The 11135-nt window shown below is 35.3% G+C and overlaps 1 protein-coding gene across 3 annotated transcripts; it reads left to right on the top strand.

The window, feature by feature from the left end:
- Nucleotides 1-804: 804 nt before the first annotated feature.
- On the top strand, nt 805-10727 carry SYT4 (synaptotagmin 4). 3 transcript variants are annotated; one of them, XM_011288026.4, is made up of 4 exons: nt 805-1121; nt 4102-4910; nt 6551-6671; nt 8006-10727. In XM_011288026.4, the coding sequence occupies exons 1-4, from the start codon at nt 1088-1090 to the stop codon at nt 8311-8313; spliced, it is 1272 nt and encodes a 423-aa protein (XP_011286328.1). In that variant the 5' UTR covers nt 805-1087; the 3' UTR covers nt 8314-10727. The 3 variants fall into 3 exon arrangements, with proteins under 3 accessions (XP_011286328.1, XP_011286327.1, XP_003995201.1); XM_011288025.4 differs by having other exon boundaries at nt 4102-4916; nt 6554-6671; XM_003995152.6 differs by having other exon boundaries at nt 810-1121; nt 4102-4916.
- Nucleotides 10728-11135: the final 408 nt, after the last annotated feature.

The following is an 11135-nucleotide window of genomic DNA, read 5'->3' as shown; positions in this document are numbered from 1 at the left end:
GCCCAGTTCCTCAACCCCAGAAATATCATCAGTTTAGAAAAAAAAATGTTTTCCTTTGAAAATAACCAATAATTATCATATCATTCACTTTCAGTTTCAGTCTGATTCTTGTAACTATTTTGCACAATCCTATTAGAAGTCAGGGGTTTTAACCAGAAATGTCATTCCAGGAGCAGTCTCATTATATGCAAAAGTCATAACCGAGAGTGAGTCTGAATACAGAAGGGATTATTCCCATCTGTTCCTAAGTACTTTAACTGGTCAAATGTCAGATATTAAAGGGGAGAGAGCTGACAGACAGATGGAGCAACAGCATCAGCAAAATGTTTAGACTATTTATTAGGAAATAAGTGATTATAGTGGGAAAACTGTTGTCTTATTTCAAATGGATCAATGTGCGGTGGATCTTTTCTAACGAAAATATATCAAAGAAAATTTCAGAAAGCAAGAAAACATATTCTTGCATGTCACAGTGTTCATATGATGCAGAGATTTCTCTCTTCTCACTCTTACCCGAAATCATCTCTGTAAATTGCATTATTCTGATAACTCGCAGGCACATTTTTACTGATCTAGATGATCAGGAGATTTTCTATTAAGAACTGACACGAATGAGTTTGGGGGCTCATCTCCATGTGCTTGTGAGCCCCCACAGAATAGCAAAGCTAATCTCCAGTAGTCCAACAGTTAAAATAATTGATGAGTATGTGTTGAATCCTCAGGAGAGACGGGAGGAAGAAAGAAGGAAAGGGAGAGGAGAGGATTGGAGGGCGGAGGGGAGGAGGGCAGGTGCTGATTTCAACCCTGTAGCGTCAGGATTGCGTCAATTCGGGTTTCAGCCACGTCTAGAGTCTCAGAGACGAGCTTCTCAGAAGAGCCAAAACAGGAACAGGGGTGGCAAATCACTGTGCGAGGGCGAGTGGACCACCCCCTCCCCCCTTTGCCTCCTCCCGGTTCCAGGCGCAGGTCCCCTGGGCTCTGCGCTGTTGTTTTCAGCACTCGGGAAAGCCGGCGCTTCAGATCCAGGCAAGTGAATCAAGCCAGGGAGTTTTCCGTTCAGCACCTCGGACAGAACACGCAGCAAAAAATGGCTCCGATCACTACCAGCCGGGAAGAATTTGGTAAGCAAGTTACTCAACTTGTAACTGCGGTTGTTTCTTGAATACTCCGGGGTGGGCTGTGTTGTTGTTGTTGTTATTTTTATTTTTCCATGGGATGTTGGATATAGATCTCCTAGGTAGTTAATCTGAAAAGAAAATGAGAACTGTAAAGGGGCAATCGTGGCTTATCTGTTGTTTCTCCCTTCCTCCCTATCTTTCTCCTCAAAAAAATTGCCGTCTGCCAGGGAGATTTTACATCCAAGAAGTTCCTAAATGTTCGGGTAGCTCTGTAAATTGCAGCACGCGCTGAGTAAAGGAAAGGGGGTCTGTTGTTTGCAGTTGGTTTCATTAATTCTGTAGGTGATTTTTATTTGTAAGTAAATCTGTATTTAACTTACCAGGAGAAGCCAATGTTTCTGTGATTACATAAGGGTTTGATCTCGGTATAAAACAACTTATATGTTGAGGGTTTGGAATGTATATTTTATTATAGAGTGTACCATAAGGTTGTTTTTCTCTGCTATGTTTTTCTTGTATTCTTGAAATATGTTGCTAGTGAAAAACACAGAATCCTATGATGCTAGGGTGTTAGAGTGGTATTTGAAATGAACTAGCTTGGCCCATTGCATTTCACAGGTGAGGTAACCAGAGCCCAGAGAGATGAGGGACGTATTTTAGGTCAAACAGTTAATGAAAAGCTTTTGGAAAGTAGAATTAGGACTCCTATTTTCCAATTCAATTTCCCTTTTCCTATACCAAATTTTTGGCATCATTGCTCTCCTTCTCTCTTTCAGTAAATAAAAACAGATGTACTTCAAATTAAAAAGTAGTATTTTAGGTCACATTATATTCCAAAGATAAGAGGTAGAGTTTTACTTACTTCACAAGTATTCAAAAAAAAATCAAGAAATTTTATAGAAGTTTGTGAATAATGAATGATATCTATGAGTCCATGATAATTGTTATTTAACTGAGTGAAATGACTGAGGTCTTTGCTCTCAGAAGCTTAAAATCTCATTGATAGAGAACATACAAGGAGTAGGTGAGTCTTTCCATGATTTAGTGAATATTTTGCCTTGTGACTTACGTATGAAATAGGGACAATCTGTGACATTATATTCAGAAATGAGTTTCCTTTACAGGCTTCCATTTGGGTGATTGATTTATATTATTATGATGTGTATTCCCAATTTCTGATTTGAAAATAAGAAATTTTCTAATACTGAGGCATTTTCAGAGATTGTGCTGGTAAAAAATATGTTTCAGCTTGGGCCATTGGTCTGTTTAAGAAAAAAAAAAAGAAGGATCATTTTCTATTGCTTTTATTGTTCTCCTAGCATTGGCTAAAGAATTGCCTTAGTTCATGACTTTGGTTTTGCTCCCTGGCCTTGGATTATTAGAGTCCAGGAGTGGATTCTCCCCTGCCACCCCCCCACCCCCTCCACACACAAAGACTTGAATAGAAGAAAAAAACTGAAAAGCTGATACTAAGTTTAGCTGATTATCTTTAGCTCTTGTTTAATTCTTTTTCTGTAGCATTTGCTGCGTTTTCTACTTGGGGAATTCAAAGGTTTATTTTTCATCTCTACATGATTCAGTTTCTTGATATAATTAAACTATAGAATTTTTATTATTGTTTTTTAATATTGTTATATATGTCTTCTCTTATTTGTCATTGCTGGTTCTTATATTCTTTGAGTTCAGTTTTGAAATTATGAAGTAGGTAGGCAGAAGATTTGGGGGGTGGGGGAGGGGAGTAACAAAAGATTGTTCTTTCAGGGGTTATTCAAACAAGGCTTAACCCTTTTCTAACTGGGACTTTTAACTTTATTATTCACTATTTGGGATAAAAATAGATAAGAATGAAACTAAATGCAGATAATACTACATTAGTTATATTCACTATGACTGTATTAAACATTGACTCAATTGATGCACTGTGTCCAGATATAGCAATACTGCTTTTACTTACACACTGTTACTAATCATTTGTTGGAGAAATATGCTTACATATGGCACATGATAAGCTTCATGCATAATCAGTATTTCCTAATGTCAGTAATTTAATGTGCCCTCATTCAAGAAAGAATGCCAAATTCAATTTGATTACCATTTGCCATGTGGAAATATGCTAGAAAAAATCAGTTATGGATAAAATTGAACTCTAAATTATCTATTCTCACTCTTTACATGTTAAGGAACGATGATTCATTCATAACCATTGTTTTGTTTTTATCCTACTTAGGTGTAATTAATTTGTTCTTTGGGTAATTCAGTGTTTGAGAAATTATGAATCTGTATCCAAGGAGTTTGTAGTGTTAAAAGTTATATAATATTAATATCCTGTTGTTCATCTTTTTTGTTCTTTTTTTCCTAATATATGTAACATTTCTCTTATCAGAATTGGGATGGAAATTATTGATAAGTTTGTGACAATAGCAGATAATGTTCCTCCATTTCTTAAAATTATTGGAACCACTGAGCCCTTAGATGTTTGCTTCTTGAATCCGGGATAAATAAAGAACTACTAAGAATAAAAAATCTCCCAGTATTTCAAAAATGTGTATTTAGAGCTCCATAATCAGTAAAAATTGATGCTTCTGGAAAGCCTCAAAATGTCAAGAAAACATAATGAAATTAGTACTGACCTACCATGCTGTAGTTGACTCATGTTATCTGAGAAAACAAAGGTAGGTCAGGGTCATTTAGCATCCCCCATCCCGACCTAGGCCCTGTTTCATCTTTTCTTTTTATTTATGAAAAAAAAAACTGAAATGAAGAAGTTTCTGTCATACGGTATTTTTTTCAGCATGTCACACAGTGGATGTGTTTATTCCTGAAGGTGACATGAAATGTGTACATAACTCATACCCAGAAGAGTTGGAAAGTAATCCAATCTGTGCAGCCTACAGCATTTGCCAGCTCCAGTATGCTTTTCAAATAGGCTCATATCTCCAACTCTGCTCCTTTAATGTATGTTATTGGTCATTTGATTTTTCAGATGAAATCCCCACAGTGGTGGGGATCTTCAGTGCATTTGGCCTGGTCTTCACAGTCTCTCTGTTTGCATGGATCTGCTGTCAGAGAAAATCATCCAAGTCTAACAAGACTCCTCCATATAAGTTTGTGCATGTACTAAAAGGAGTTGATATTTATCCTGAAAACCTAAGTAGCAAGAAGAAGTTTGGAGCAGATGACAAAAATGAAGTAAAGAATAAGCCAGCTGTGCCAAAGAATTCATTACATCTCGACCTTGAGAAGAGAGATCTCAATGGCAATTTTCCCAAAACAAACCTCAAAGCTAGTAGCCCTTCTGATCTGGAGAGTGTGACCCCAAAGCTCTTTTCAGAAGGGGAGAAAGAAGCCGTTTCCCCTGATAGCTTAAAGTCCAGCACTTCCCTTACTTCAGAAGAGAAACAGGAGAAGCTGGGAACCCTCTTCTTCTCCTTAGAGTACAACTTTGAGAAGAAAGCATTTGTGGTAAATATCAAGGAAGCCCGTGGCTTGCCAGCCATGGATGAGCAGTCGATGACCTCTGACCCGTATATCAAAATGACGATCCTCCCAGAGAAGAAGCATAAAGTGAAAACCAGAGTTCTGAGAAAGACCTTGGACCCAGCTTTTGATGAGACCTTTACATTCTATGGGATCCTCTATACTCAGATCCAAGAGTTGGCCTTGCACTTCACAATCTTGAGTTTCGACAGGTTTTCAAGAGATGATATCATTGGAGAAGTCCTTATTCCTCTTGCAGGAATTGAATTATCTGATGGAAAAATGTTAATGAACAGAGAGATCATCAAGAGAAATGTTAGGGTAATTCGTTTTTAGTGCTTAAAGTATTTATAAACATTCTTTTATTCAGCTTCTTTGTATCTAGGGGGTTTTCATTAAAATGATAAGTTTTATACATATCATCTTTACCATGTTTAATTATTATTAATCATAATCAAATGGGGAGCAAGGGAATAGAGGAGATGAAAGAAAATTTAACCCACAGCTGAAATGTTTAAAGTATTTTAATTATATCAAATAAATAGGCATCCTTTGTGGATATTTAAAGAATACTTATATAAATATTTTTGTTAATTTCTATCTTAAGTATTTTGACTGCCACTTAAACTAAAATGCAGGCAAATATTTCTTATAAGCAAGTTAACAAAGATGTTTCATAATTGAATTTGAAATTGAAATTGAAATATAAAATTAAATCAATTTGTCCTGAGGATTTGGAAGTTATATTGACTTTTCATGGAATTGCTTTTCAAGGAGGAGACATCACATCATATTGAATTATAAATGTCCATGACGATGTTGTATGACAAGAAGTGAGTTACTCTGCCTTTGTAGGTATACTGCTTTGGTAGTTCTGAGACTATTATAAGATATCAAATTAATACTATTTCCCCTTTAAATATAGAACTTAATTGATTTAAACTATAATATTTTAGAAAGATTCTGTAGAATACTGTAAAGCTCACCTTTATTTCTTTGTTGAAATTAATGAAAAGTCAGAGTTCAGAAATGCTAAGTGGATTGTTTGAGATACTCAGATGTTTAGCAGCATAGTAGGAATAAATATCTATTCCTACTTGGACTGTTTATTCATATAATAACCCCATGTGCATATAGACTGAAGAGTTAGGAGCTCTGGCCAGCCATCATTCTTAGTTATAATCCAGCTCTGAGTTTTCATTTTGTTTCATCAGTTAAAACTTGTACTTTGAGTTCTTGGTCATCTTAGCTAATGTCTTTAAAGTGCAAATAAAATCTAAGTAGTGTACAAAGAAGGATCTTATGATACTCTTCAAAAACAAAGTATTAAAAATTGAGTCAATTCCCTCCAAAACTTAATTCATTCCTTGGATTAAATGAGGACTTTGAGTGGGGGCTGAGGATAGAGAATTTTAATTCCATCAGCCCTGTGAGTCAGGAGAGTGGTGGCAGTCAGAATAAATTTCAGTTAGTCTGAATTCAAATTCCAGTAATGTTAGTGTTTTTTTTTTTAATTGAAATCAAATCAAACTTAACATGAGTCATTTTGCCCTATACAGATATTTTCAAATGAATAGACAATTTTCATTACTATTAGTAACTTCTAAAAGTAATTATTTAGTTAAAAAGCAAAAGTAAAAAAAAAATCCTCTGTAAAAGCTATACTCTAAATATCTTTAAACATTTCTAGTAATGGGTGTGGCTAACTCATTACAAATTTTAACAACCTGTAGTACCTAAAAACACCACAAGATGGCAGCCACCTGTTTTTAGAAAGTGGTAGCACTGCACAAAAGCTTGCAGTTACTCAGGTTCCTTAGCGTAGTAAAATAAAAATAAGTAGGAAAATTACATAAAACTAGCAATATTATATTGCTTTAAAATGTTGCTATAAGCACAAATTTCAAACCCAAGAAAATAATGAGAATACTTATACCACATCTCTCTTTGTTTAGAAGTCTTCAGGACGGGGTGAGTTACTGATCTCTCTCTGCTATCAGTCCACTACAAATACTCTCACTGTGGTTGTTTTAAAAGCTCGACACCTGCCCAAATCTGACGTGTCTGGACTTTCAGGTAAGAATGCTTCTGAAAAATTCAGTGTCAGTGAACAGTACATTGGGCAAAATAGCATCTAACGTGAATTTGATTTGCCTTTTACTCATAGTTTCAAGTGATGTGATTGTTTTTCCCTGTTTCTCATTATGGAATAACGATGTGATTCAATGCCATTAGCAAGAAAAATAAAACTACATAGTTCTACCAACTAAGCCATTGCTAATACATGATAGATGTCTGATTGAGTGGGTTTGAAGCAGAAAACAGTGATAAATGCAGAGGTAAGAAGCCATTGCCAGAAATATAGCAATTGTTTGGGAGAAGAGTTCTTCATTTTAGTGTTTTTAATGAGCCAACCTACACTTATTCTTCTGGTGTTCTTTTTATTATTTTTCCTTTAATTCCTTATGTATCTTCTTGAAGAATTAGCTCTTAGTTTTTGTGACTATTAAAAAAAATTCCTCATATCACTTTGTGAAAAGAACACATGACCTATGGGTTGAAAGGATCTGAGTTCAAATCCTAACCCTTCCATTTTAGCATATAACCTTGGCTATGTTTCATAATTTCTACACAAACTAATAAGTAATGATACTTACCTTGAGAGAGATTGTGAGGACTAGAAAGATATGCTTCATTAAATATCACCTACTTGTATTATTATTTTTAATATTATTATTGCTATTATTTAATAATGGCAGTTGAACACATTGTCTTAAATGTTTAGATTAGGAAGCTCAAATGAACTCATATGCTTCAACCAGAAAGAGGCAAAAAGAATATAATTAAATGTGTGAAAAAGTAGCATGATCCTAAGATCCACATATTAAAGGAAGATCAACTCTGAAAAACAGGAGGCAAACTCAGCAGGTGATTAAAGAAGCACAAAATTTAAAGCAAAAAGGACATTGCCATTGTGAATTCTAAATGCCTGTTCAACAGAAAAAGCAGAGAGGTAGAGAGGCTTATCCAAAGTCATACAACTCAGAGAGGTTAGATCTTGTCTAATGTTTTTTTCTTCTATCCTATTTTCTGGAATGAGTTACAAGTAATCAGAGTGTGCCTCTGGAATATTTTGTTTTCTTCTCCTCTATATTATCTCATCTTCCTGCCATTGCACTTCTGTTCTCATCCTCTGGTTTAGAACAGTTTACTCTTCATATTCACGTTCTTATTGTCAATTTGTTGACAGTAGAGAAGCCAAGCTATATCCATGTTTTCACTTTGTTCTGACTCAATTTCACTGCAATCTCATTTTATTGGCACGCAGTAACCTCCAAGGGCACCGTTATATTGAAATCAACTCTCCAGCCAGGTTCTGCCAGTGTAACGTCTGTTGTTTACCATTGCAGATCCCTACGTGAAAGTGAACCTGTACCATGCCAAAAAGAGAATCTCTAAAAAGAAGACTCATGTGAAGAAATGCACCCCTAATGCAGTGTTCAATGAACTGTTTGTCTTTGATATTCCTTGTGAGGGTCTTGAAGAGATAAGTGTTGAGTTTCTGGTTTTGGATTCTGAAAGGGGATCCAGAAATGAGGTGATAGGGCGGTTGGTCCTGGGAGCAACAGCAGAAGGAACCGGTGGAGAGCACTGGAAAGAGATCTGTGACTATCCCAGGAGACAAATTGCCAAGTGGCATATGCTCTGTGATGGGTAGCATCCTAGACATGATGAGTTGGAACTTAATGATTTTTACTAGGCAAGGAACAATTTCCTTTCTCTTTTTTTCTCTGATACATGATTGCAAGCTTGTGACAACAAGCTACTTTTTTTTTTTTGGTTAGAAATGGATTGAATTAGCAAACCCGAAAGTAACTGTCAATGTGTACCATGATCATTTCCCCTGATATTAAAGAAGTTGGGTAGATTTTCATGAGATATTCAATCTCTGCTGCAGGTTACCAAAGTAGCCAAACATTTTATGAATATTACAGTGCAATCCCAAGCTATTGATGTGGTTTAGAAGGTGGTGATCTCATGTCACTAGAAAGAAATGTGATTTTTAGGATTTAGAAATGAAAAGCATGCTTTCTCTTATGAAAATTCATCCATTTTTCTTCAGGTGGGGAAATTACTTTTTCTTTAAATCCAAAGATATTAAAGAAATGTTCTCTGGTTTGTTTTCATCCATTATGTCATGTGAAAATGGTCGTCTTGCATATAAAAGTATATGGTCCTTTCTCTTTAGTTTGTAATTATTTGATACAATTTTATTATATAAGGAGTAACTTGGTTTTCTTTCAAAAGGACAGTGAACAAGCTGAGAAATCATTTTATCAAAGGGCTGAGTTGAGAACACTGTGGCTGAAATATTATTTTTCTCTCTCCTAAGGTTATATGTGAGTCAAATGTTATAAAATATAATCTCACATAAGAACCATGGCCTTGAATTATCCACTGACTATCACAAACATCAGTGTGGTCTAAGCAAGCCCTGTTTACCTTTGTTAAGTTGTGGAATTAGTTAGTGGTAAAGAAACAAACTTCAGTTAGAAATCCAGCTAGAAATGCAGCTTCCTGAAAGGAAATATGTATAGTATGCAAGTGTGCATTCAAGTCTATCCCTTGTACACAGAAAGGGCATGGCTAACTAAGTCTTTGTTTAGCATCTTCTTTCCCAGAAAGGACTAAGCTACTATTTGGAAAGAAACAAACAAGATTTAAGTTTTTTCCATTACTGGATAGAAAGCATCACTTAAACCAACAAAGTAATGACTAAACTATAGTTACACAGCGAGCCTAATATAATTTACACATGTTCACACAAAATGTATTTAGGCTGTCAAATTAGCACAACAGAGTATGTTTCACTATCTTTTCTAGGCTAATTTGCCTTGAGCTGTTGTCTGTGGAACAGTTTATAGACTTGTGTCTTGTATGGTTTTCCAGTGCCAGGGCTCTGAAATTCAATAAAAACCTGCTAGAGCAAAGTGGTGCCCTGTGATTACTTGAAAGAATGAACTTGAGATAATGTCACTATATCTGAGTTTTTAGAGAGTATGAGTGAAACTGGGTACAGTTGAATTATTAAATATGCAAGTTAGAAATAAAGTCTACTGAAAAATTTACATTTTGAGTCAGGTTTTGTGTCCGTACTTTAGCAGTTTTTGAGAATGTGTTTGATATCACAGTGTTTGTAAATTCTCTGACAATGCATTTTCAAAACAACTTATACATGCTTTTTATGACTATGCCTAATGTAAAGAAAATGTTTTACATTCCGTATGTACAAAGATTGAAGTCAACCTCTTTTTTGTGCTTTAAGATGACTTTGGGATTAAAAAAAATATTCCCCGATCATTGTCTTTATTACAGCAGAAAGTCACCTCACAGCATTTCTATGAAAACAACATGAAATGAATTGTAGTCAGTGCATGGTTTGGGGAAGTAAAATGGCCTTTTTATGTATGTATATTTGGTTAAATAGGCCATGGAATATAATATATTTTGGAGCTCTAAATAGTTGTGAGAAGTCAACTCTAAGTATCCTTCACAGAAACCAGAAGTTAATGGTTATACCAAGTAAAGTATAGTTGTTGGAGGGAGATTTTTTTAAGTAGAACAACAAAACCAACAACAAATACTTTTAAAATTACAATGAAAAATTTGTAAATAGTTTTTAGTTTTTAAAATTTAAAGTGTTTTTGAGTGTGAAAAGTTGAGTATAACTCTTTGTAACTGCTTTTAAGGAAAGAAAGAAGGAAAACTAGAAAGGAATTGAAACAGGCAGGGACATATGTGATCCCATCATCTTCTGAAAATTATACTGTTTTATAATGTATTACAATATCAGTGTGAATATCTTGAATTCTGTTACAAATCCTGCGCTGTATTAAACATGTAAATTAATTGTTTGTCTGATTAGCCAATCCAACCACCCTAAAGGGGAGGTCTCCATGTTTGAAGAACTGTGTAACTCAGTAACTGACTTGTTCTGATGTTGTAACTCAATAGAAGTGATTTGGAAGGAAGCATGGTGTATGAGATGGTGTCTGTTCTTTCGTGCCAGCTCTGTATGATGTTTGTAAGACCATGTTTGTAAGACATGAATAAATTGCTGCTTTTGCCCAACCCATTTCAACTCAAACTTTCTGCCAATGGACTCTGTAATAAGACTTCTCTTATATCTTTCTAAGCTTTAAGGTTCCTGAATAGATCCCTTGGCATTGAACAGGGATCATCAGTGATTCCGCACCAAGGTGTTTAATGTGTCTTATTTTATTTTGTTTAATCCTTCATAACAATCATCTGGTACAATTATCATTATCCCTATTATACAGAAGCAAAACCTGAGACTCAAGGAGCTTAGGCATTTGGCTCCAGTGCACATGGATAGTAAATAAAAGATTTTCATGGCTTACCACACTCTTCCCTCTGTGCCACACCACACACTCCTCAAGGAGACTTCATCAACTAGCTCTGCTAGAACCTTAAAGGAGCATATGACCAAATTCATTTACTTTTCCTATATTCATTTTC

The sequence above is a fragment of the Felis catus genome, chromosome D3, assembly GCF_018350175.1.
Source record: "Felis catus isolate Fca126 chromosome D3, F.catus_Fca126_mat1.0, whole genome shotgun sequence".
Taxonomy (NCBI): Eukaryota; Metazoa; Chordata; class Mammalia; order Carnivora; family Felidae; genus Felis; species Felis catus.
The sequence above is the reverse complement of the archived record's forward strand: the minus strand, read 5'-3'. Positions and strand labels throughout refer to the sequence as shown.